This window comes from Eutrigla gurnardus (assembly GCF_963514095.1).
Source record: "Eutrigla gurnardus genome assembly, chromosome: 13".
Taxonomy (NCBI): Eukaryota; Metazoa; Chordata; class Actinopteri; order Perciformes; family Triglidae; genus Eutrigla; species Eutrigla gurnardus.
The window spans coordinates 1,084,861-1,111,885 of NC_139936.1; the positions used below are offsets into that span (position 1 = coordinate 1,084,861).

At 46.0% G+C, this 27,025-nt stretch overlaps 2 protein-coding genes across 4 annotated transcripts in view; both read left to right on the top strand.

Moving 5' to 3' along the window:
* ddr2l (discoidin domain receptor family, member 2, like) overlaps positions 1-9,623 on the top strand; it is a 19,123-nt gene extending 9,500 nt beyond the window's left edge. For 2 of the 3 annotated variants that reach the window (XM_084025216.1, XM_084025217.1), the window contains 13 exons: positions 530-635; positions 744-933; positions 1,022-1,268; positions 1,467-1,556; positions 1,646-1,788; positions 2,049-2,172; positions 2,264-2,380; positions 3,242-3,486; positions 3,570-3,697; positions 4,180-4,377; positions 4,464-4,698; positions 4,798-4,947; positions 5,384-9,623. In XM_084025216.1, the coding sequence (XP_083881342.1) occupies positions 530-635; positions 744-933; positions 1,022-1,268; positions 1,467-1,556; positions 1,646-1,788; positions 2,049-2,172; positions 2,264-2,380; positions 3,242-3,486; positions 3,570-3,697; positions 4,180-4,377; positions 4,464-4,698; positions 4,798-4,947; positions 5,384-5,518 (2,108 nt within the window). In that variant the 3' untranslated portion in view covers positions 5,519-9,623. The remainder of the gene's footprint in view (positions 1-529; positions 636-743; positions 934-1,021; positions 1,269-1,466; positions 1,557-1,645; positions 1,789-2,048; positions 2,173-2,263; positions 2,381-3,241; positions 3,487-3,569; positions 3,698-4,179; positions 4,378-4,463; positions 4,699-4,797; positions 4,948-5,383) is intronic. The other variant, XM_084025218.1, reaches the window with a different exon arrangement.
* Positions 9,624-17,231: 7,608 nt separating this feature from the next.
* On the top strand, positions 17,232-19,534 carry lox (lysyl oxidase; the record flags this gene model as incomplete). The annotated part of the gene is made up of 6 exons (XM_084024753.1): positions 17,232-17,439; positions 17,954-18,062; positions 18,669-18,800; positions 18,875-19,031; positions 19,175-19,270; positions 19,415-19,534. The coding sequence occupies exons 1-6, from the start codon at positions 17,247-17,249 to the stop codon at positions 19,532-19,534; spliced, it is 807 nt and encodes a 268-aa protein (XP_083880879.1). The 5' UTR covers positions 17,232-17,246.
* Between the last annotated feature and the right edge of the window lie 7,491 nt (positions 19,535-27,025).

The window sequence follows — 27,025 nt, forward strand, 5'->3', positions numbered from 1 at the left end:
GTAATACCAAAAAACACCTGTGAATTGTTCTACCCAGAACCTCCAATGAGGGGTTCCACAGAGAACATGTCTATGGTGTAATAAGTCCACCCAGAACCCTCTGTAGGTTCTACCTTTCAACCTTCTAAGTGGTTGCTAACAAGAACCCACCTATGTGCTTCCAACGACAACCCTTGTATGTTCCAAGGATTTGAACCTAGAACTTACCCAGGATGTTCTATTAAGAACCATAGTATGTTCCAGGTAGTTCAACCACAAATACTTTTATGTTCCAAGGGTTTTATGAAGAACCCTACCAGTTGGTTCCACCCATAATCCTTGTAACGTCCATGTTCCAAGGGTTTCATCTGGAACCGACTCAGTGGGTGATGTGGTGCCCGGTTCACAGTCCCAGTTTTGGGGGTCTGTGGTTCCCTTTCAACAATCCTTGAAGAACTCTTTCTGCCTTAACGGGTTCTCGGTGTTCCTTCGTGTCACACTGCCGGTGGTCTGTAATGGTGACTCGCTATAACATGGTTCCCCCCCGCAGACGGCCTGATCTCCTACAGCGCTCCGGAGGGTCAGCTCATGATGCCGCCCGGTTACCCGATCGCCAACCTCAACGACTCCACGTACGACGGAGCACACGAGAGGAGGCGAGTCTCGCTGTTTCCTGTCTCACTGTTTCCTGTCTTACTGTTTCCTGTCTCACTGTTTCCTGTCTCTCCGCCTCTCTGTGACCGGCTGCCGTCTCCCTGCTACAGGCGGCTGTTTGACGGTCTGGGCCAGCTGACGGACGGGGTGATCGGCCTGGACGACTTCCTGCTGACGCGGCAGTACCACGTGTGGCCGGGCTACGACTACCTGGGCTGGAGGAACGACTCGCTGGGCAGTCTGGGATACGTGGAGACGGAGTTCGTGTTCGACCGCCAGCGGAACTTCACCTCCATGAAGGTGAGCAGTTCGTCACCGCAGCGCCGATTCAGACACGCCAGTGTTCCCTAACAAACGGCTCATTTTAAACCCCTCTACCTCTGTCCAGGTTCACAGTAACAACATGTTCTCCCGCGGCGTCAAGATCTTCTCCTCCGTTTCTTGCTGGTTCAAGCCCCGCCTCATCGCCGGCTGGGAGGCGGAGCCTGTTGTGTTCAAGACGGTGCTCGACGACAGGAACCCGAGCGCCCGCTACGTCACCGTGCCGCTGGACCGCCGCGCTGCCAAGTCCCTCCGCTGCCGCTTTTACTTCGCTGACGTCTGGATGATGTTTAGCGAGATCTCCTTTCAGTCGGGTAACAGATTTACTTCAGAATCAGAATCAACTTGGTTTGGTTCGTCCACACTTTTTCGCATCTCTCAGAATGTACTCAGAAAAATAGTTAAAAATACAAAATAAGAAAAAGAAAATAAATACAATTGTATATGTATTCTATAAACTAGTGCAGGTCATCTTGGACACTAAAACACACAGACTTTTATTTGTCCCTCAGAGGACACCGTCCTCCCGACCCTGATGACCCCGGGGTCGACCTTATCTCCAGTCAAGAAGGAGAGCATCATGTCCACCACACCTATGACAGGTTTGACCTTTGACCCTCCTCAATGTAAACGTTAAGCACCCATAAAACCTTTTCGACAACAAGCTTGATGAGTCAGCTTTCTTCCTCCTCAGCCGATCCGTCCGCCAGCAGCCCGCCAGAGGACAGCAACACGCCCGTCCTGATTGGCTGCCTGGTGACCATCATCCTGCTGCTGGTCATCATCATCTTCCTCATCCTCTGGTGTCAGTACGTCTGCAAGGTGCTGGAGAAGGTGAGGACGGGACGGACGTCTCACACAGGGAGACCTTTATTAAAGTCAGCAGCTTTGTTTATTACAAGAAGAGAAGAGAGATTCATTTTCTGATATGATACAATAAGTAAGATATTTAAAGAGTTCACCTGGTTGTTTCAATTTCTTCTGCCAAATGTACTTATTGTAAGTCGCTAAATGCACCTAAAACAGTAAGTAACCAATGAAAAGGCTCCCTGACTCTGGCCCCGTCCCTCTGAGTGTCTCCTGTCCCCCTCCAGGCTCCACGTCGGATCCTGGACGAGGACGTGACAGTCCGCCTGTCGTCCTGCAGCGACACCATCATCCTCCAAACCCCCCCGGTCCCCCCCCGCTCTGGCCCCCGCTCTGGCCACGCCCCCTCAGGTAGACGCCTCACAAACTGAAGCCGAAGAGAGGCTCGTTCTGGAAGACAACACAGGTGTGATGGCCGTGTTTCTCTTTGTCCCCCCCTCAGGCCCCGCCAACACGGACCCCCACTACGAGAGGGTCTTCCTGCTGGACCCCCAGTACCAGAACCCGGCAGCGCTGAGAAACAAGCTGCCAGAACTGTCGCAGAGCGCCGAGGCCTCAGGTAACCCAGAAGCCGTTATCTAGACCTGTACAGTCCCAGCAGACAGAAACCTCTAAAGGGTCACTCAACTGAACTACAATGTGAATGAGGTGAGGAGGGAAATGTAGTCTTAGAAGTTCACGTAGGGAGGAGGTACAACCAGGACTTTCACCCTGGAGACCGGTGTGAGTGTCCCGTTTGTTTCATCTTCATGGTCATTTTGAGGATGGTGAGACAGTTGGGACCCATCAAACTGCTGCAGTCTGCCCCCTGCTGGCTGCTTCCTGTCGGCCTTTAACATCTTCTCAGCGTTTCTCTGCTTTTAACTTCAGACCTTTCTGCCTTTCTGCTTCCTCCATGATGCTGAATGTTCCTTCATTCTGCAGTGTTTACCTCCTCCTCCTCCTCCAGCTCTCCTCCTCGGTAACCCTCTCTACGACCTCCTCCTGCTGACTTCCTGTCACATGACATCAGGCTGGCTGCGTGGTAAGAGCTGAAAGGTGACTTCAGGACATTCAAACTTCTATCACAGTTTTGGTGACCTTTTCATTCCTTTATTCTCAGTGGAGTCTGGTGTATCTTTAACGTGTTCTCGCTGCTCCATCAGTTTGATTCTTCCTTCAGTCGCATATTGTTGGGTTTTTCTTATGATGCTTCAAAACACACACACACACACACACACACACACACACAAACACACACACACACGCACCAACACACACACAAACACACACGCTCACACGCGCACACACACACACACACACACACACACACACACACACACACACACACACACACACACACACACACACACACACACACACAAACACAATCCAATACGTGACTAACCAGTCAGATGCCTCTTCCCTCTCTCTCCGTCAGCGTGCGGCGGAGGCTACGCCGAGCCTGACGTCACCCAGTGCACGCCGCACCAATGTTTCCATAGCAACGCGCCACACTACGCCGAGACGGACATTGTGCGGCTGCAGGGCGTCACCGGCAGCAACATGTACGCCGTCCCTGCCCTCACTGTGGACTCGCTCACCAGGAAGGACATCTCCGCTGCCGAGTTCCCACGGCAACAGCTGATCTTCAGGGAGAAGCTGGGGGAGGGGCAGTTTGGAGAGGTGAGCAGGGGGGCGTGGCCAATCAGGGAGCAAAACAAACAAGATGCATCGCCTCTCTGAAATGGACTGATTGTCTCCTGCAGGTCCACCTGTGTGAGGCCGAGGGACTCCCAGAATTCCTTGGGGAGGGATCTCCTCTCCCCGACAGGGACGGACGCTCGGTTCTGGTGGCCGTTAAACAGCTGAGGGCCGACGCCACCAGCCAAGCCCGGTACGCCGCCTTGTTCCATGAAATGCTGAGTCATGTTGCAGCATCAGTGTAGTTTCCTCCAGTGTGATCGGAGTGAGGATGAAGCATTAAGTAGTTCAGTCGTAGGTCGGTTTACTTCATGTGGAATGGCCCTGCTACACGGTCACTATGGTAACGCTACACAACGACCGCCACTCTGAACGTCCTGCTATGTTAATGTGATGGAGATGTCTCTTCTACTCATGTTTTATTTCTAGAGGTTTTCTATAGGTCGAAGTCCTGATCGCATAGTTCTGAATTACCTTTATATTCTTAAAGACCATATGGGGCGACCATAAAAAGAAAGTTGCCGTTAACTAAGCAACTAAGCAATAAACGAATGTCAGCAAGTTTATTATGGTCTAGTTTTAGCAATGGTCGTGGAAGCAAAGGTCTGCGTCGTCTTCATCATCAGCTTAAAGTCTTTCGTGGTGAAGACGGTGATCTGCTCTCCCGTCCACCAGGAACGACTTCCTGAAGGAGATAAAGATCATGTCCCGCCTCAACGACCCCAACATCATCCGGCTGCTGTGCGTGTGCGTGTCGTCCGACCCGCTGTGCATGGTGACCGAGTACATGGAGAATGGAGACCTCAACATGTTCCTGTCGCAGCGGGAGATCGAGAGCACGCTGACGCACGCCAACAATATCCCCTCAGTCAGGTTGGTGCTCTGAACATGTAGTCCCTGAGGCCAACAGCAGGGGGCGCTGTGATTGTTTTCCCAACGTTCTTCCTCCTCTCTTCCAGTCTGTCCGACCTCCTCCATATGTCGGTGCAGATCTCGTCGGGGATGAGGTATCTGGCGTCACTGAACTTTGTGCACCGCGACCTGGCCACCAGGAACTGCCTGCTGGACCGCCGCCTCACCATCAAGATTGCCGACTTTGGGATGAGCCGGAACCTGTACAGCAGCGACTACTACCGTATCCAGGGCAGGGCAGTGCTGCCCATCCGGTGGATGGCCTGGGAGAGTATCCTGCTGGTGAGGGAAGACGCCCCGACATGCCAAACCAAAACGGTGGTTCTGGTGCTGGAGGTTACTAATGTGCTTTCCTGTTGTCTCCGTGGCGCCCGTCTGCAGGGGAAGTTCACCACGGCCAGCGACGTGTGGGCGTTCGGCGTCACCCTGTGGGAGATCTTCACCCTGTGCAAGGAGCAGCCCTACAGCCTGCTGTCCGACGAACAGGTCATCGAGAACACTGGCGAGTTCTTCAGGAACCAGGGCCGGCAGGTGAGACCAGACCCCGGGTTGGGCCTACGTGAACCTTTTAGAGCTAGCTTGTAAGGCGGTGCACCTGTAGCAGGCTGCAGTTTCTCCACTAGGGGAGCTGTTCAGTCATCGTTGACACATCCGAGCAACTCCTTTCTGCCTTTTTTCACTTCCTGGTGTTTCACGTCTTTGTTGCCTTCGCTCATTCTCCCATCTGACCATTTCTACATCTCTAAAAGGTAAATCTATTTTCATTAGATATTAGCTAACTTTGAATTCCCCCTCGCCGCACAAACAATATCATTAAAGCGCTACACAGATGTGGTAAACAAGCCAGGGTCCTGCACCATCGTCCAACCCTATCCTCGATACGACGCTGGTTTCTACAACGCGGGTTCTCCTGAGGAAAGCCTAATCCAGGTTCTGTACTCTGACTGTCCTGTGTTTTCCCGACCAGATCTTCCTCTACGGCCCTCCGCTCTGCCCGCCGTCGCTCTTCGAGCTGATGATGCGTTGCTGGGGTCGCGACATCCTGGACCGACCCACCTTCGAGGGACTTTACCAAGCCCTGAGGCCCCACGTCAACCAGTGAGCCGAGGCCTTCTGGGACGTACCGGCCCTCCCCGTAAGACAAGACAGAGGACAGAGGACTGGAATTGCATTACAAGAGTAAGTCGCTAAGGGAAGGTGGAAACTGTTCTGAGGTCAGAAGGAGGGTTGTGGTGACGCCAGGGCGCCATTCGGAGAGACAAGATGGAAGTAGAAGGACAGAAGTCTGGTCGACCTGGAGGAGGTCCAAACCTTTCAGTCATTAGTAAACTCAGCTTCTAAGCTTTTTAAAGATTTCTATCATCGCTGATTTCACACTTTCGTCTGTCTCTTTAAAAGCTCTTTTGACCAAAATGTCTTTTCGGACCTTTTGCCGTATCTATTTTTATCGTGTTGTTATGACGCCAAAGGTGCCGTAAACTTTATGTTTTGTTCTTCTCTTTGGCTTTTAGAGATGCCAAAAAACTGGACAGACTCTTCTGTCTTGGTAGTTTCTCCTCTCCCTGTGGTTTTTAATTATTATTATTATTATAATTATTATTGTAAAGCACTGTCTGTGTCTCTCAGTTATTCGTGTTCATATATTAACCCACACTGGAGCTAGGGTTAGGGTCAAACCGTAGTGTAGTTTTTATTTTTTATTCTATTTTATTTTTACAGTGTCAGCGGCTAATTGAGGAGAGGAAAGTTGATCAGAGAAGTTTGCCTTTTTTGGTGCCAAAGAGAAGTAAACGGTGTAAGTGACGAGACAATTATATTTAATTAGTAAAGCTCGTCCTTGTGAATTGACTAACATACCATTGCCATCTGCCAGCTGATGCTTTTATTCAAAGTGCCTTATATTTGTAGCATGAAAACAGCGGGAATGAAGCCAACGTCAACACTGTCAGCTGAGCATCTAATGCAAACTCTAACTTCAAGGTATCACTTTACCTGTGTGTGTTTGTGCTAATATGTTGTTTGTTCCTTGTCTCCATTAGCCTTGCGTTGTGGTTGGTGCCTCCAATGATTAGCTGGTTCACTGTATAGCCAGATTTTATGTTGCTTTAGTCACTAAAATCAAAGAACACTGAAACACACTGTTCAGATTTAGATCGACTTGTAAACCAAATAAACAGAACCTTTTCAGAAACTCAAACTAGGATCAAGATGTTGGCGATAAAACCAACGTTGCTGTTAGTTGAGAAAAAATCTAGCAAGTACTAAAGACTAAGACTTGGATAAGTAGCATGATCAGTGTAGATGCTAGTTAGCTACCTGACTTGCTAACTAGCGTGCTACGTCTATAGGGTTGTAGTATGGATGTAGAATGAGAACTGGATACAGCGTTGAAAGTTGCGCATGAAGCAAAGAAAAAGTTTGACTTCCAAGTATTTATGACCAGATCTTCCTCCGTTCTTCTGGATCCATGAGGCTCTAGATCTAATACAACAGCAGATCATGTGCTGATCATGTGGCCAATCACAGGACCCCTTAATGCGTATCAACAGGAGCGTAAATGCTGCAATCCTGTTAGACAATCAATCAGTCAAGGGCTTCAAGAACTCTCAGCAGAGGAAGTAGACTTTTTGAGTCATGATGCCCCCCCTTTCCTCTTTTGCTTTTAAATATTTCGAGCTCTGGTATGATTTCAAAGAAATACCAGCCAATCGGACCACATGGAGCTAAAACTCTGGTGCGTGGAGACAAGGTACTTAGCAGAACTACTGTTAGAAAGGGGCCCTCTGAAGCTGAGGGGCTAATGAGCCACTAGAGACGGAGGGGGACGAACAGAAACACCTCGGATGGCACGCTGTAGTACTCGAGTCCAGTCTTAAAGACCACCATTTTTAAGTCTTGCACTTTTCTTGATCCTGTGCCTTGCTGGACTCAGACTTGTCTTGGTCTCTGGCTCATTTATTAGAGAACTGGTCAGGTTGTTCCTGCTGATTCAGGATCTGTTGTACAGAACATTAACTGGATCTACCAACATGATGCCTTTTCCTGTAGAAACCTTTAATGGTCCTCAGATTCTATGCATTGATTATTTTGATAGAGGGTTGCTTATTTCTGTCTATTCTAACTCCTAAACCACTATACTAGCATTGGAAAGACACTGTGGTCTTGAATAGGACTTGATTTACTCTGGACTTGTTATTGACTTGTTATTGACGTGGTCTTGACCGCCTCCGATGTTGGACTTGACTTGTACTCTATTAAGGATGTTTTCACACTTGGTTCCTCTCAGCTCTCCAGAAGAACTCAGACTGTCTGGAACAAACTGTACTCAGACCTCCTAGTGAACTGATCTGAGGAGGGATCGTGATCCGGGTTAGCTTTACCCTTCCTCATTGATTCCTCTAGGCTTCACATTTTCCATCTGACTAGCTGAGGGATGAAGTTAGGAACGGAAGCATGAACAGAAAAAGGGCCGAGCTCCCATCAGTAGTCTGAGGTGGACCAGAAACAGAACTGAGTCCTCTTTCAAATTAACTGAGTCCCTTTTGAGTTTGGTTCGTTTGAAAGCGACTGAATGTGGAAACACTCTCAGAGGGTCGTGACTACAGCCTTGGATGTAGCCGCCAGACAAGTCCCACCCCTCACCACATTAACCAGCCAATCACTGCAGCCTGATGACCCCAAGGAGATTCATTTAGACTTCTTTAATAATCACCTTTCTTGTTATACATTGAGATTTTTGTTTATTACTGCATAGCATTCGTAAGAGTTTTGTTTACCCGACTGATCTGGGATAGTTTTCCGTATACGAGGATAACTGCAGGATGTCGTAACGCAAGTAAACGACCGCTCGTCATCAGAACTGGATTAACAAACGTGTGATCGATGCTGATCATTGTCAACAATATCATCTAATATGTAAACGTGGTAAAGCACACTTCGAGGTTTGAGATGTCATCATTTTATGTCCGATTCCTTTCTACAGCCGGGTCTCCAAAAACATTCCGTTCCCGCACAACAAAACAACATCGTGAATTACGTTTCCAGGGAAATGTGTTTTGTCGATGATTGCGTCTGCTCTTGACGTATCACACATTAGTTTCAAAGGAGTCCGTGGAAGTCCACGTAGGGAGGTCTGGGCGGTGGACGGGTTAGAACCACAAGACTTTCACCTAGGAGACCGATGTCAGCGTCCCATTAGAACCAAGCAGTTTGTTGCTTCGACATAATCAGGAATTTTTGTTGCCTTTTAGTGTTTAAATCCAAACAGTGATGTTTTTTTTACATAACCAAGTATTTCTGTAGCGGTTTTTTGTTTTGTTCCTGTTTCAAAGTTTAAACTTGGAAACAGGAACTGTTTGGTTTTTCGGAACTGTTTGGTTCCGAAAAATATGTTTCCATGGCAACGTAATTAAGAGTGCAGTTTAATTGTACGGGAATGTAATTTCTTTTCAGAGACGTGCTTGTCTTTTTATGTTTTAGCCGCTCAGTTGGTGTCAGTTTGTATTTTATGTGCATTAAATGTGTTTGAACAAAATGTTCAAAATGTAAAATGGCGCAAATCAACATCAACTTCATGGGAAAGAGGAGGAGCAGATATGTAAAGTCTGAGTGCATCCTTCAGTGTTTTCATTTTTTTATTTTTTTTATCTGTACTGTATCTTAACACTTCTGCAAGTGTGTGTGTGTGTGTGTGACATTCCTCTGAGCACTGGGAGCTAGTTGGGATCAGTGTGGTGAAGCAGGGTCGCTCTGTTGTGCCAAACGATGTGATTCAGTGAATGATTCAAAGCAAGGAAACCACTAAACTCAATCTCCCAGAGTCCTTTGCTACAGTGAGCCTGTGTATCTTGTCGTGGTTCTGTTGGAGACAAAGAAGAGTGTGTTAGTGTGACAGTGTACAGTGTAAGTGAGCTGTAATATCTCAGTGTGTGAATGCAGATCAGGTGTGATATTTGTTATTGATCATTGATTATCTATCAGAATTTAAAGTAGCTGTTTCATTCTTTGTGTTCGGGGGAAGGTGTCGGTGTTTCGTTCCTTCTTTGTGTTTCTAACAGGACCTTTTCTACCAGACGTGTCCTGCTGCATGTACATAGGCTCCTAGTAGCTGTGTATATTAATATATTGGGGGTTGTCGTCCCAAGTCGTTTCTATCTGTATCCTCTCATGTCTGGTTTTCTTCTAATAAACAGTACACATTTGACAACAGACAAGTCGAAACTGTGTTTCATTTGACATTTAAAACTCCCCAAAAAAGACTCCAAAGTTTCCAGAAAATGAAGAATGAAGAAAATAATGAGACATCAAGAATTAAATGTGGCGACAATTTCCTTCTGAAGGTTACTAAGGAGCTTGTGATGACTTTGTTTGGGTAATAATCAACATACATTTCATTTATATGGAGAAATATTCACGTGGTGTGCTGGACGACAGCCCGGTTTCCTTCTGTTCCAGCTGTGTTTTTACTGATGCAACATGGAAACTGCACATCTGGCGTTCGCTGTGCGGTTGGATCGGCAGGCGGCAGCAGAGACACGGAAACCTTTCACCAGAACTTCCACCCTAAAACCCCCGTCCGAGTCCAGCAGCCCTGATCCACAGCGGAGACTCTTCACTACTCTGGAGATAGGAAACGCCCGCATTCACACCTGCAACAGACAGATTATTATGATTTGGGGATTTTAACTCTATGAACTTGTGGATTCAGTTTTCAGGTGGATTTTTGTTTCCCAGGACAACCAGTGGCTTACGTGTTGCAGTTTAACAGCCGGCGTCACGGCGTGCAGGAATGTTACCATGACAATGCTCATAAAGCTTTACAGCCAATAAAAAGGGAGACGATTAATAACCTTAAAGTTTTTATTGATTCATGCCGTTTTGGCCACTAGGGGGCAGAAGGACAAAGTGTTCTGTAACCTCTGTGACTTTGGTGAGCTCTGTGACCTCGGTGACCTCGGAGACGTCGGCTTTCAGGAGGGGCGTTCAACAAGTGGTTCAGGGCCAAAAGAAAACAGCCAGGGAGATGAACGGTGGTCCAGGTTTCATGTTGCCAATGTTCTCTTCAGCTTCAGGTGTTATGGATGGATGGATGGATGGTTGGATGAATGGATGGATGGATGGATGGATGGATGAATGTTGGATGGATGGTTGTATGACTGGATGGATTGTTGGATGGATGTTGGCTGGATGGTTAGATGGATGTTGGATGGATGGATAGATGGATGTTGGATGGATGGTTGGATGAATGTTGGATGGATGGATAGATGGATGGTTGGATGGATGGTTAGATGAATGTTGGATGGATGGTTAGATGAATGTTGGATGGGTGGATGGATGGATAGATGGATGGTTAGATGGATGGTTAGATGAATGTTGGATGGATGGTTAGATGGATGTTGGATGGATGGGTGGATGGATGGATAGATGGATGGTTAGATGGATGTTGGATGGATGGTTAGATGAATGTTGGATGGATGGGTGGATGGATGGATAGATGGATGGTTAGATGGATGTTGGATGGATGGTTAGATGGATGGTGGATGGATGGTTAGATGGATGGTTAGATGGATGTTGGATGGATGGTTAGATGAATGTTGGATGGATGGTTAGATGGATGGTGGATGGATGGTTAGATGAATGTTGGATGGATGGGTGGATGGATGGTTAGATGGATGGTGGATGGATGGTTAGATGAATGTTGGATGGATGGTTAGATGAATGTTGGATGGATGGGTGGATGGATGGTTAGATGGATGTTGGATGGATGGTTAGATGGATGGTGGATGGATGGTTAGATGAATGTTGGATGGATGGGTGGATGGATGGTTAGATGGATGGTGGATGGATGGTTAGATGAATGTTGGATGGATGGTTAGATGGATGTTGGATGGATGGTTAGATGAATGTTGGATGGATGGTTAGATGGATGTTGGATGGATGGTTAGATGGATGTTGGATGGATGGTTAGATGGATGTTGGATGGATGGTTAGATGGATGTTGGATGGATGGTTAGATGGATGGTGGATGGATGGTTAGATGAATGTTGGATGGATGTTGGATGGATGGTTAGATGGATGTTGGATGGATGGTTAGATGGATGTTGGATGGATGGTTAGATGGATGGTGGATGGATGGTTAGATGAATGTTGGATGGATGGGTGGATGGATGGTTAGATGGATGGTGGATGGATGGTTAGATGAATGTTGGATGGATGGTTAGATGGATGTTGGATGGATGGTTAGATGGATGTTGGATGGATGGTTAGATGAATGTTGGATGGATGGGTGGATGGATGGTTAGATGGATGTTGGATGGATGGTTAGATGGATGGTTGGATGAATGTTGGATGGATGGTTAGATGGATGTTGGATGGATGGTTAGATGGATGGTTGGATGAATGTTGGATGGATGGTCAGAAATAGAACAAAGACTTTGTGCTGAGGCGGCAGCAGCTTTTGTGAACGTGTTGTCCAGCCAAACCCGACCTGGCTGTAATTGCTGGTTGCTCTGCTCCGGAATGAGTGAGGAGGACCAGGTTTTGGTCGTAAGGAAGACTTATTTTGATCTCTCTGGTGTGAACTCTGTCACGTCCACAAATCCACCCTGAGGAAGCGAGGAGAGTCCACGTGGTCTGGATCTGAGGGATCCAGAGAAATCCAGCATCGACAGTGAGCTGACTCCCACATCCTCCAGCTCACCTGTGTCTCATTTCCCCGTCACCCCGTCAGCACCAACACCAGGTACTCAGGGCTTCTCTGTGCAGCCACCTGTGACCCTCAGCTGCATGTTCCACTGTAAACCTGCCTCATTAAGCTCTTTGATGGATCCTCTGGAAGGATCTGCGTTTCTTTATGGGCCTTTTGTTTCCAGCGAATCCCGTATGTCGTCTACCAGCCTGCTCGCCTAAAAATCACCTTCCCACACAACGAACCTGCAGTGTGAGACGTTGTGAGCTTTTTCTTTAAAACGAGTCCTCAGAAATCCACGTGGGAGGAGGTCTGCGTGGTGGACTGGGCAACACAAATGTGGAGCAGCATTTTAAATGTCCTGAATGCTTTTAATGTGTTCAGCGTTAAAAAGCTGCGACCATCATTTCACTTCAATGACTCCAGGTGTGTTGATTGGTAATTGCTGACTCCTCCCACACCTGTGTGAGACTCTCAGCAAACCAGGTCAAACTCCTTTTCATTGTCCCCAGAGATGCAACAAAAGCTTTTTTGTTTTTAGCCGGTGAATCATGTGGAAAATGTAGGTTTGGTATCTTAATTTTCCTCTCATGTTGGTGGAGTTACTAAACATGAAAGTAAATCAGGAGGTTTACAGGCTGGTTTACTGGGCGGAGCCTCATTCATTCAGTCACTAGTCTCCATCACCACGGCAACACCCGAGGACCAATCAGGGTGCCTCAAACACTAGAATAAACACCTGATTAACGTGATTGGACAGGAAGGGTTGATTGACAGGGGGAACAGGAACACAAGAGCCTCTCTGAGGTCAGAGGTCAGGCGGCTCACTCGGGGTCTGTTGTGGTTTACAGTGTTTTTTATAGAGTCTGGCTTCTATCAGCTTTCTGTTACAGCTGTTTAACAGCAGAAGTGAACTGGACCGAGGAGGCGGCCGGTCTCGGTCGGTCCCCCTTCAGAGAAAACCCCAACGACACAACGCTCATCAAGACTCCTCCAGGATGACATCAGGCAGATATCTGCTCTGAAAGGTAAGGAGCTCGGGATTATGAATGTCCATGTGAGTAGATGGAGAGGCTAAGTCCCGCCCCTTCCTGTCGACCAACATGAGACCTTATTACATGTCTCTCTGAAGCTACGATGCCTGGAAACCTTAGCTTAGTTAGCTATCTAGCTATATTTATATTTATGTCCAAAACTTAAGATCCATACAAATATTGCTGCTTAACTGCAACAGAGTGTGAACATTTCTTCCTGCTCTTTTGTACATATGTTTATACTGCAGAGTGTTTACTAGTTCTAGTACTAGTGTGTACTGTGCCGATGCGGCTTGTAAACAGCTGTTTTTTGTTGAACCTTAAACACTTCCATTTAGCCCCGCCCCGTACGGCAGATTTCTGCGGCGTCGTTACGAACCTCTTACCTCGTCTCGTACACTCGTACAGTAAAGCGATGATGATGTTGTCGGTGATGGAAGGCAGTGCTGTTCCCTCGTTGCCCCCCCGAGTGCAGGAGGCCCCTCATTATGGAGCCCGACACCTGCTTCTCGTTGGAACGGCGGCGGCTGCAGCCTCGTATCCCGCGAGGAAACGCACGGCGCTGTGATAAAGTCCGCCCGCCTTTCATCTTCACACACGTTCATTAAAACAAGCAGCCGTTGTTCAGCTGGATCACTTTTTCCTTCAACATGCGGGAATCCGTTTAACTATGCCCACGTGCTACTAGCTGGCTGCATGCTAGGTGCTGCATGCTAGCTGCTACGCTAGCATTTCTCCTGCTACACAGAAGCTGGTCTGATCCCTGAGGTTAGACCATGTCCTCATGGAGACCAGTAGTTTCTCCTACGCAGACCCACGTCACTCACTGGTGTGGATCATCAGCAGCATTTTAATGACGGAGCTTAGTGAAGTCCGATTCTCTGAGCACTGCGGCCTCTCTTCCTAAATCCTTGACCCCATGACCTTTCACCCCGAGGTCAAGGGAAAGGAGTTAGGACCTAATTTGTTGACTATCCAACTGCAACGCTGGTCCCAGGGTGGAGAAAGTCAAATATGCCGCCCTTGCCTGTTCGTGTCTACAGCAAATACACATAATGATGTCATCGCCCCACCCCTCGACCCGTTAGCCTTTGACCTCTTAACCCCACGATGTCTCATAACAAAGGTTACCACTTTAGGCAAACCAATCTTTTTCACCATCATCATGTTGTTCTTGTTGTGGTTTGGTTTTCTTCTTCTACTGTCTGTTTGTTTACAGCAGAAACAGCGCCACATACATATGTACTGGAATATGTACTACAGCGTTACTACAGCGTTACCACAGCGTTACTACAGCGTTACTACAGCGTTACTACAGCGTTACTACAGCATGCTGAGTCGTTTACAGTATATTTATTAGGACGCCAAGGAAAACGATGAGTTCAACAGGATAAATGACTTGAATGAAATAGAGAAATTTAGCACACAAAGTACTAGTTGACATTTAAATGCAAATAAATGTTAAGACATGAAGCGATGTGTTTTTTTCCCCAGTAAATTAAAAAATATCTTTTTTCCCTCCTTGAGCTCAGTAACAGCAATGTGCCGGCTCAGGTTTCAGTCATGGCAGTGAAACAGCGAATGGTCAGCAGATGTTCCAGCTCTACCTTCAGGGGACAATGAACGAGTTCATTACTGTTATACATTACTGTGCATCACTGTGGAAACCATCTATCCCGAAGTGAAGTAACAACAGGACGACGAGCATAAAACATCGTAGACTACATGTTCAGGGTTCTAACCTCGAGGAGGTTTCTATAAAAGATCACAGTAAAGATAAACATGTGCTTACGGGTACAAATATGATTTGACAAACGGCATGCTAACATTTGGTAGCTTTAATATCTAAGTGGAGCTGAAGCTGACAACACACACAGGACTTTCAGGCAGGAGACCGCTGTCAGTGTCCCGTGTGAAACTACAAGTAAACGTTGACATTTTGTCGCGTGACTCGATGTTATCACAAACCGTGAACGTCGATTTAGTCACGTGATTGTTAACATCAAACACACTCTTTTCCCAAACCTAAACTCAACATGCTGTCCTATAATTTGTCTCTACTTTGCTTTCGACACCGCGATGTGAAACCTGCACGGGTGTTGCGTTAGCGACGCACAGGCACGAAGGTCTCGAAACAGGACCATCAATCCAGAGACTTTCGACCACTAGATTGGCGTTAAACCCCAACGTGTCCCGGAAGGAGCCCTCATGTTTTGTTGCCTGAAACCTAACTGTTCGTAGTTACTTCAAGTCCAACCATGACATTCTTCTCCTAAAACTAAGGTTTGTTTGTAGCATATAGACTATCGTCCGGACTGACCGAAACAAAAAACGTCCAATTGAAACAAATTAGTTTGAAAGTCGTACTGAGCGATACGGAAAAAAAGCTATGAACACGAATTGGTCGATTTAAATTTCGTGACTGTTTGACAAACTGCAGCACGACTGTGATTGAAATGCGTTTCCATGGAAACGTAACTGACTGTAGTCTAGTATGGTAATGTAGCGTTGTAGGAGAGTTATTCCACATTAACGTCGTCCGAGTGGCGGTCTGAAGCGTCGGCGGTGAAGGACCAGAATGTGTGGGACTTGGCGTTTAGCGTGTCATGTGACAGTGAACCTGTGTGGAAGGGTGCTGCAGCCGAACTGTGGGTGGCGGCTGCTGTGTCTCAGGCTGCTGTGAGAGGAGGAAACTTCTCAGTGAGGGTAAAGTGCTTCAATTTCAGCAGTTTTTAAAGCATCCTGAGTGCTCAGCAGGGGTCGGGGGTTATCGTTCCTGTTACCGCTGAACAAGTCCACGTAGAGAAGCTGAAGCAGCATGTTGAGCAGGTTTCACTGAGAGAGCAGCTCCGACCACGGAGACGTCAGGCCTCTGATTACACCTCCACCTCCCATTGTTCCAAAGAAAGAAGCTCAAGATGTAACCTCATCTCCTCTCTGGACTTTGTCTCCAGAGATACGAAGGTCATCCACAGCTGTTAGTGGTCGGTTTGAGTCCTTGTCAGCGTTTTTGTCTTTACAGGGTCGGTACAGGTGCTGGAAATCCTTGAGAACACTTGAATGTTAGTGTGGTGTTTCCAAGGTTTGAAAAGTGCTTGGATGTAGACTAAAGGTCTTGAAATGTGTGTTGTATGTGATGACATCTATGATAGAACAGAGAAAAGAAGATCTCCATATCTGAGGGACTGAAAACAGCATTTTCTGACATTTCTTTATGAAAAATGACTTTTGATGATGAACAGATGATGAAAATAGTTGGTGATTATATTTCTGTGGATCTGTTAGTGGAATTAGTTTTCCTTTCATTTGTGGTCCTTCTGTAAAAAGCTGTCTCCAAACATCATGTTGGTTGATTAGAGGACAATAACATCTCATTTAATGTGATGAACAAGTGACATAATAAGTAGACTGAATACTGACCATTGGATTGGTACAAAGATGGAGTTCACCACAGCTGGAAGGGGCTGGAAAAGCATGGAAATTCACCTTGAAATGCTTGAAAAGTGCTTGAATTTGACTTAGGTATAAAAGCTGGAGGAAACCTGTGTTTATTTGTCTTTGTGGTCGTTTGTCATTTTTAAATGTATACGAGCTGACGAGACAGATTTATTGGAAAATTAAGCATTTACAGTAATATGGTTGTAAAGGGTGAGGGTTCCTCCTCCTCCTCCTCCCCCTCCTCCCCCTCCTCTCTCTAGTAGCTGCTGAGGTGAAACCTGGTCTCCTTCAGATCCGGACCAGAGCTGTGCTGGTCCTCCTTCATCAAACACATTAATTTATTCGGCAGAATGAAGGGACGCTCCTTGCTGCTGTCTTTTGCACATGTATGTTTCCTGTGTAGTCTTCTGGACGAGGCTCGCGCAGCGGCAGCGGCTGATGACGACGACGACGCGCTGCGTCGCGGGTTGACATGGCAACACAACGGGCAGGTTTTCAGCATCCTGAGCCGCGGCGCTCAGTACCGGCCGTCCGGCAGGAGGCCAGCCGGGTCGCCCCGCCGCGGTAACCCGGTGCTCGTCCTCAGCAGCGCCAACAACACGGACCCCGCCGCGTCCCTGAGCTCCGCGCGCGTCCCCGCCACTAGCGGCGGTGCGCAATTACGCGCGGCGATGCGCCAGCAGCCGGGCAGACACGGAGACTCTGAGCCGGTGCGACGGGAGGACAGGATGGTCGGGGACGACCCCTACAACCCTTACAAGGCTTCCAACTATTACCCCTATTATAACTACTACAACTCGTACTACAGACCCAGACCCAGGACCCAGTACCGGCACGGATACGGAACCGGCTACCACCAGCACGGTAACGAACCAACCACTATCTCTTTATCTGTCTATAACCCGTCTGATGTAATACAGGTTAAGTTTCTCTAAATATAAATAAATAATATAATATAAATGGATGTTACTTATTGTTATAAAAATTACAGTGAATAATAAATAATAATAATAATAATACAAAAGTTGATAATCAGGCATCTTTTCAAGTAACTTTTGTAGGTGAAGTTCAGAGGGCCCCTGACACTGTGGGGCCCCGTTAGCTCATCTCGCTAGCTTGCTTGCTAATTTAGCTAGGTACGTCACCGACACAGCCGTTAGCTCATCTCGCTAGCTAGCTAGCTGATTTAGCTAGGTACGTCACCGACACAGCCGTTAGCTCATCTCGCTAGCTAGCTAATTTAGCTCTGTACCACCGATACTGTCAACCAACAATAAGCGTGTTGTTTTGTTGTTGCTACTGACAATTAAACATAAGAACCATGGCGGCGATGGGTTTACCTTTCCAGAGATGATGTCTCTGTAATCCCTGTTTGCAGGTCTCCCTGATCTGGTCCCGGATCCATACTACATCCAGATCAACACCTACGTCCAGAGGATGCCCATGTACAACCTCCGCTGTGCTGCTGAGGAGAACTGCCTCGCCTCGTAAGACCTTCATCTCTCCCGGCTGATCTGAAGTCTGATTCTCAGACTTATTTCAGTTCAAAAGGAACAGCAGTTTTGTGTTTTCCAGTTCTCCCGTCGAGTTTTTAATGTTCCCAAATTACAATGTTCCCTTAATGTGATCAATGTTCCGTAACTGGAATTAATGTTCCCTAACTGTAATAACCGTTCCCTAAATGTAATAACCGTTCCCTAATAGTAATAACCTTTCCCTAACATTATTTAACGTTCCCTAACTGTAATAACCGTTCCCTAACAGTAATAACCATTCCCTAACTGTAATAACCTTTCCCTAACATTATTTAACGTTCCCTAACTGTAATAACCGTTCCCTAACTGTAACAAGCGTTCCCTAACAGTATTTACCGTTCCCTAAGTGTAATAACCATTCCCTAAGTGTAATAACCGTTCCCTAACTGTAATAACCATTCCCTAACAGTATTTACCGTTCCCTAACTCTATTAACTGTTCCCTAACTGTAATATGCGTTCCCTAACATTATTTAACGTTCCCTAACTGTAATAACTGTTCCCTAAATGTAATAACCGTTCCCTAACAGTATTTACCGTTCCCTCCGTCCTCCTGCAGCTCCTCCAGCTCCTCCAGTGACTATGACACCCGGGTGTTGTTGCGTTTTCCTCAGCGGGTGAAGAACCAGGGAACGGCTGACTTCCTGCCCAGTAAACCTCGCTACGCCTGGGAGTGGCACAGCTGTCACCAGTATGTAGCTCCGCCCCTCGCCACGGTTTCAACATGTCTGCTGCCGTTTGACCTCTGTTGTTGTTGTTGTTCAGTCACTTCCACAGCATGGACCAGTTCAGTCTGTACGAGCTGCTGGATGCCGGCACTCAGACGCAGGTCGCCGAGGGCCACAAGGCCAGCTTCTGTCTGGAGGACACTTCCTGTGACCCGGGGTACTACCGCCGCTTCGCCTGCACCTCACACACTCAGGTACGCACTTCACCCACACACCTTCACTGTCCCTACTGTTGAAGATGAGCAAATGTACCACTGTCTGAGATCAGACATAGAAATGATCAGTAGCTGTATATACAGTAAATATAAAGTGTGTGTGTGTGTGTGTGTGTCTACAGGGTTTGAGTCCAGGTTGCTATGACACCTACAACGCCGACATCGACTGTCAGTGGATCGACATCACCGATGTCTCTCCTGGAAAATACATCCTAAAGGTCTGTTAGTCCGTTTCTCTGCTGTCAGTGGTGTAGACCAGGTCCGGCCGGTCCGGCTGGGTGGTCGTCATCAAACCGGGTGTAGCAGAGTTAACGGCGTCTACGTGTTGCCAGTTGCTGACGGCTGATGTGTCGTCCCCCCAGGTGACCGTGAACCCCCAGCAGCAGGTTCCAGAGTCTAACTTTGACAACAACGTGGTTCGCTGTGACGTCCAGTACACCGGCGCCGCCGCTCACGTCTCCGGATGCACCACGACATCGTAGGAGACACTTTCTTCTTCTACTGTATTACGTTTTCCTATAGAGACCTGATGGAGGGACCCCCAAGGCCTATAGAGACCTGGTGGAGGGACCCCCAAGACCTATAGAGACCCGATGGAGGGACCCCCAAGGCCTATAGAGACCTGGTGGAGGGACCCCCAAGGCCTATAGAGACCCGATGGAGGGACCCCCAAGGCCTATAGAGACCTGGTGGAGGGACCCCCAAGGCCTATAGAGACCTGGTGGAGGGACCCCCAAGGCCTATAGAGACCAGGTGGAGGGACCCCCAAAGCCTATAGAGACCAGGTGGAGGGACCCCCAAGGCCTATAGAGACCCGGTAGAGGGACCCCCAAAGCCTATAGACACCCGGTAGAGGGACCCCCAAGGCCTCTAGAGACCCGGTAGAGGGACCCCCAAGGCCTATAGAGACCTGGTAGAGGGACCCCCAAGGCCTATAGAGACCCTATTGAGGGACCCCCAAGGCCTATAGAGACCCGATGGAGGGACCCCCAAGGCCTATAGGGACCTGGTGGAGGGACCCCCAAGGCCTATAGAGACCCGATGGAGGGACCCCCAAGGCCTATAGAGACCCGATGGAGGAACCCCCAAGGCCTATAGAGACCCGGTGGAGGGACCCCCAAGGCCTCTAGAGACCCGGTAGAGGGACCCCCAAGGCCTATAGAGACCCGGTAGAGGGACCCCCAAGGCCTATAGAGACCAGATGGAGGGACCCCCAAGGCCTATAGGGACCTGGTGGAGGGACCCCCAAGGCCTATAGAGACCCGATGGAGGGACCCCCAAGGCCTATAGAGACCCGATGGAGGAACCCCCAAGGCCTATAGAGACCCGGTGGAGGGACCCCCAAGGCCTATAGAGACCTGGTGGAGGGACCCCGAAGGCCTATAGAGACCCGGTAGAGGGACCCCCAAGGCCTCTAGAGACCTGATGGAGGGACCCCCAAGGCCTATAGAGACCCGGTAGAGGGACCCCCAAGGCCTATAGTTCTTCCAGAAGTTTCAGTGGGTTGCAATCTCCATCTCACCACTAGGTGGCACTCATACCAGACAATGGCCTTTTTAACATTAAACTAATAGAATAATCTTCTCCTGGATTTTAGTTTTTCAGCTTAAACCTCCAAACTAAATGTGGGTCATAATTCAATGAGGGTTTATTTATTTAATCTATTATTAATTGAACTGATTCAACAAATTCAGGGGTCATTCTAACATGTTTATTTTGAATAAACATATACTGTATCTTGAATAATAATTGTGTTGTTGTTTTCTTTCTTGCAGCCATTGAGATGAATTCTGCAACATGAGCTGGAAACAAACGGAGGAAACGAGGAATTCTAGAAGAATGAAGAAGATTCACTCGACATACGTCGTTTTTTTGTGTCAAAATTCAGTTCAGCATGATCATCACCTTTGCAATAATGTGCAGTGTTGTTCGATTAATGAACCCTTGCAGCTCGTTAGGTGGCTGCCGGCTGCAGCACTGGAACGACTAAAACGTAATTTAGACACAAAAAGCAAAGTTCATCTTGAGGAAAAGTCCAAAGCTATCAATGCAAACTATAAAACTCTTAACATTACCAGCTGAAACTTAACCTCCAGACATTCCAGTTTTAAGGGGCCAATCACTTTCAGCTCACTCACACATTTAGTTCATGTAGGAATATATTTGCTTTATTTATGTCTGTTTCAGTGTTTCAGAGTTCTTTGCATTTCTGAAGTTTAGGCATTAAATGAAGTGGGGAATATAAAATCTGAGCAGTTCATATGAATACCAAACAGCAGGTCATTTCTATTTAGACTAACGGATGTCTTGTTTTGCAGAATCTTCAATCTTTACAGTTTTATATTAATATTAATCAGTAAAATGACACGTAAGAAGTGTCCATATTTCCTCTTGTACTCCACATTACCAAGCTAGCGTTAAGTTAGCCAGCTAGTTGATGAGCTCTGCAACAATTACACCTGACAGCTACATATAGGTGTAATATATAATAATTAGAAACCACTGATAAGAAGTTTGTGTGGTGCAATACCTCTTTTATTTTAGTGATCCAATCAATCCACTTTATTTATATAGCACCATTTTAACAACATGCTGCACAACATGATGGTATAGGAAAATACTTGTACTTGCTTTCTTTCCATTAAAATACACAAACACGGTCACACACATGGCCGAAGGTCGAGGGTAAAGATTTTTCATTATAGTTTGTTTCTTGTCATTTTGTCTCATCACAGTCACAATCGCAGTCATTTTTTTGTCATGTTGACATAAAAGTTTTTTTTTTCCTGATTACAAAATTAAAAATAATATTCCAATGACATGCGAATATAAAGAATTAACCTCTAGAAAATGTCTGTTAATTTAATGTTTTAGATTGTATGGCATTTTCAGATGATAATTGACCTCAGCAGTGTCCTAAACTTCTGTAAGGTTGTTATTATTTCTGTCTGTTATGGTGCTCTCGAGAAGATCTTTCATTTCTGGTGCTAAAGGTGGTTTTCACTTTGTGCCATTTTATGTCCCCAAACTGAATTTAACTGATAAATTGGTGGCCTGAGGGACACAAGATGAGCTGGTTGCGTCAATCCTGCTAACGTTGGCCTTCCTGTTGGTCAACGCTGTATAGAATGTGTATACAAAGTACACAGTGTGTGTACTTGTACTTGACACCCTGTAACTTTACTGCTTCATATCGCATTAATAAAGCTTGCTTGAATGGTAACAGTGTTGACGTCTTTAGCAAAAAGTGCTCCTGAAACTTTGCACCCAGTGGTCTCAAGTTAAAATCTTTCTCTCACGAGTCCCCGAACTTCAAAGGTCAACACTTAAATAGCTGAAGTATCAATAACTAAGTAGTAGTAACAGGGATATAGATAGATAGATAGATAGATAGATAGATAGATAGATAGATAGATAGATAGATAGATAGATAGATAGATATGTAACAGATCTGTGATCTGTTAGTTAAGTCTCTTTGAGAGAACCGTGATTGATTGGTTACCCCTGCTAAGGCCGGAAGGGGGAGCTCTCGGCGCGATGCCTTGATGGAGCTGCCGTAGAGGAAGCATCATTGACGTCTTCCTTTTCCAGGTATAAAAAATTAATGATTATGTGCTTAAACTTGAAGACATATGTTAGTTAAGTCTTCGTTTTACACTCGGTTTGTGTTCTGAACATTTTAGAAGCTGTATATTCATGTTTAGCTCTTAGTTAAATTCGCCGTCTAAAGTGACTCCTAGTGGCCGTTACGGGTTGGCGCGAGTGCGACGTAACCGTAACCTGAGTTTAGATGGATATGTATGTGGAAATAGAAGTAACAGTTAGCTAGTTAACAAGCTAACTGTAAAATCCAAGCTACAGTTACAGAAGACAAACAGCAGCCCATGAGCTGCTTGTCTGGTCGACATTACTTTGACATGGAGCTGGTTTAAATAACAAATGCCAATCGCTAGTGCTAATAGCTAGCTCTTATCGCTAGTGCTAATAGCTAGCTCTTATCGCTAGTGCTAATCGCTAGTGCTAATCACCTAGCGCTAATGCTAATTGCTAGCGCTCAACGCTAAGGCTCATTGCTTAAAAGGCTCATCGCTAGTGCTAATGCCTTTCTGCCATGTCATCCCCATCTCTCTCCTTTCACTCTCACTCAATAAAAGGCAAAACGGCCCAAAATAACTTTAAAAAAGATTTATGTAAAGGTCCGTTATCTTGACAAAATACAAATTTAAACTCTTATTAAGCATTTGTGAATATGAGTTTACATACGTGGCAAGGATACGTGTATACTAGCGGCTAGCATTTGTGATTCACAGGCTAACTGACTGGGCAACTCTCCACCAATACTCCTCTCAGGAGGACGGGAGGCGCTGGTGTTCTAGTTGGTTCTACGTCTTTGAATCCTGTAATCTGTAGAAGTCAAATACATTACACATGAATGTCAGTCAGCACTCTTTAATACCCAGCTACACTGGTTTTCAGCTTAAAATGATTTAACTCACAGACCATCAGAGGTTCTCAATTATTATTATTATTTATTTTTATTTGCATGAGACTAGAAAGCGTGTTCAGCACATTTATATCTGTATTTGTTTATTTAACAGGGACAGTGCACAGCTGTATACCAGCTATGTAATAGCATCTCTGTTGACAAAATTAACACTGTAGTTCAAAAACACAACATTACATATTCACTGTACAACAACATCAAGATTTCACAACATTAAGACACATCACGTATTTGCATTTATGCGTGGTGGGAACATGTCTGATTTGATTTTAGCCATGATTTCAGCTTGAATTTCGGTCTGGTCTTAGGCATCAGATGTTGGAAGTGAACCAGCGTTTATGTTCACTGAGGGATCTCATCTCTTTATCAACCCTGGAGTCACAAGGGTCATCGAGCTGCAGACTGATGGGAGCTCAGCATCACGCTTCACGTCATCCAAGCACAGTTTGTCTGTAAGTAGCAGAAACACAGGAGACCTGAAGCTGTGCGACGATGCAGCGCCGTGTGGACAGAAACACCAAGGTTGGTGGATTTACCTCCAGATAATTGTAGACGGTGATTTTCCCATTTATTAGCCTCTGCAGAACACCAGTTCTCAAATACGGGATCATCAGTCCAGGACAGAGACGGATCCTGTAAGGCCAAACAGAACACAATATTAGTTTGATTTAATATTGATGAATAAAATATAATTTTAGTCGGATGTTCTGTATTAATAACTTATCCATACTTACTAGACTTAATGCCACTACTCTCCATCACAATGAATATTGTCGTCGTACGCAGTGTTGCTTTCCTCTTAGGACGGGCAGCGTTTCTACAGCGGAGACAAAACAAGATGCAAATTAGCATTAATTTGGTTAACTTGGTGCAGAAATGTTCTACCCTGCGTTTTTAAAAAGTTATCGGTTGAAATCGGTAAAGAGTTAACTAAGGTCAGTAATAATGGCCCTACCACAGACTGTATATGAAGTGGACGTAGCAGGGTCCTGTTGTCCCAGGGACCATTGCTACTGGGACACAAAGATATTTTATCTGGGACAATCCTGGGACGGTGAGAAAAAATGCCAAAGCAAACTTCGAAATGGGTGTTATTTGCAAAGTAATTAAAGATGAGTATCTAGACATTTGTCATTTGAATAAGTCAATAAAAACTTGTCAACAGTGAAAATATAGAAAGCTTTTGTTCTCCTGGTACCTCAAAATAGGGCAGTCGATCGCCTGTTCCTGCAAATGCATTCTACGTCATCCACTCTGCTGCTGCTTGACTCGCGCCAATGCAACATTCATAGTGCCAGAGCGATAGATGATCATCAACGACAGTCGAAAAATGAAAGAAATGCTGAGGTGGTTGAATAAACAGCCCCCTGATGCAAGCCCCAACACGGCTGACTCCCGGAAAAAGACATCTCAAGTCCTGGACATAATTCATCGTCTTCCCCTGTGGTAAGTTAGTTGTCTTAACTGTCAATGTTAGCTAGTGCTCAGCGATAGCTAGCGCTAGCAACAACTGAACTTGTGCCTTAAATATACAAATGTCCTAAAATGGGGCCTCATGTTATTTTGATGTCTGAAAAAGATTTGAAATACAGTTGATCAGAATAAACGGGTGTTTGCCGTGCGAGTTGGCTGCAGAATCAGTTGAGATATTTTGCGTCGCCCGGGCTGGACGTGCCGTGTAGACACCGATAATGTTTAATTGTTCATGGCTGAAATAAACACATTCCTGCTTTGTCCATGTTGTGGAAGTCTCAGACTCACCGGGAAACTATTCGGCGTGCTGTCTGAGTTTATAACTTTACCCGGAGATGTTCGCTGAATCTCAGAGAGCTGCATTAAAAAAACGACAACGTTGTGATTTAACTGCAATACACGGATAAAGAGTATGCCGAATTAACAAGGATGTGTAGAAAGTCTCATGGTTTGTTAAATCTGTCCTTTAAGACGACACAGAAAAATGCTTGTTTTCTGAATGGCATTTGTCTCGCTCAGAGCTAAGCTGATCTAACATAGCTGCTACGTAAACACTGAACATAACGTCTTCCTGTCATAAATACGGCAGCGACCTTGTTGTTTGTTCACAGACGGTCTGTGGTTTTACTCCTACTTTGTTTGTCTCTATGAAACATAAGATACTGTCTCACGGCGCCGGATACGCAGCTCTATTACCGATTCACTGAAGAGTGACGACACGAGGAGAAGAAGAATCTCAACTCTGATTGACTTTGTGTCAGAGAGTCAACGCAAATTATACCATACTGTGTTATGTAATGTTATATTATCATAACATGAACGTATGTTTTGTCTTAAAAACTAAATTCAGGAGTTGCAAGGGTCAAGGATGGGGGAGGCTCTGAGGCAAAGAGGAAGAGGAAGTGGCTTCCTGAATGGAGGCCTCAATACCCCTTTGCAGAGTTTGATCCAGCTGGCAAAATAATGTACTGCTCAATATGCAGATCCTTCCCAGCAAAGGCAAAAGACTTGCTTTTTTCATCGTCAGAGGTGACAAAATACATGAGATCACTAAAAAATGCATCTTGTAACATCTGCGTAATGATTGTGAGAAGGCTCTCAGAGTACGATTGAATCCTGAGAAGGCACTTCTGCCAAGCTGTCTTCTAAGAATCGATCAGGATGTTAGGAAGTTAATCAAGCTATTAAACGTAGCATTTTATGTTGCAAAGGAAGAGGAACCCTCTACAAAATGTCCCAAATTAGTAAATCTACACTTCAAGAATGGCCTTAACTTGGGAAACACTTGCAAAAATGACCACACTTATCATACATTCATAGACAACAACGCTAAAACCATGAACAAGTCTTTGGAAGAGAAGATGAAGGCTGCAAGATTTTTTTCTATAAAGTCTGACTTCATTTCGAGCCCTGGAACATAGTCACGGTGACACCATCCATTGGTTTCTGAACTACTGTTTTGAAGCCTGTTGCCATCTTGGAATTTGGCAACAAAGACCCTATTTGGACTGTGGAGGAAAGATGGGTGGATCTGATGAACGCAAGCGGCAGCGCAGCACCCTTATTGGATCTGGATCCATCTGGATTCTGGTGCGAAACTGCTAACAAAATTTATAGCTTCATAATTCAAGGTCAACTTTACAGCTAAGTGTTAAAGTCATCTTAGTAGCTAACTAGCATTGGTTGCGTGGCAGCGACCTGTCAATCACCAGGCAGCCCCGCCCCCTAAAGCATCCCCTGCTTTCTGGTCTGTTGGACTCTAAATTAACCATAATGTACTAAATGAACATCATGAGGATTGAGGAAGACTTTAAACTAATATGGACCTATTCTGCTCCTTTACTGGTTCCTATAGAACATGTTTGCATGCTTTAATTTATTTTCCTTCTTTCTTTATTTTAGACTTAGTGCAGAACCTGCTCTTTGAGGTGAAAGATTGAACAAAAGAATCAGAGACCACGTGTTTAAATGTTCCAGAGTTTTAATTGTGCATCAA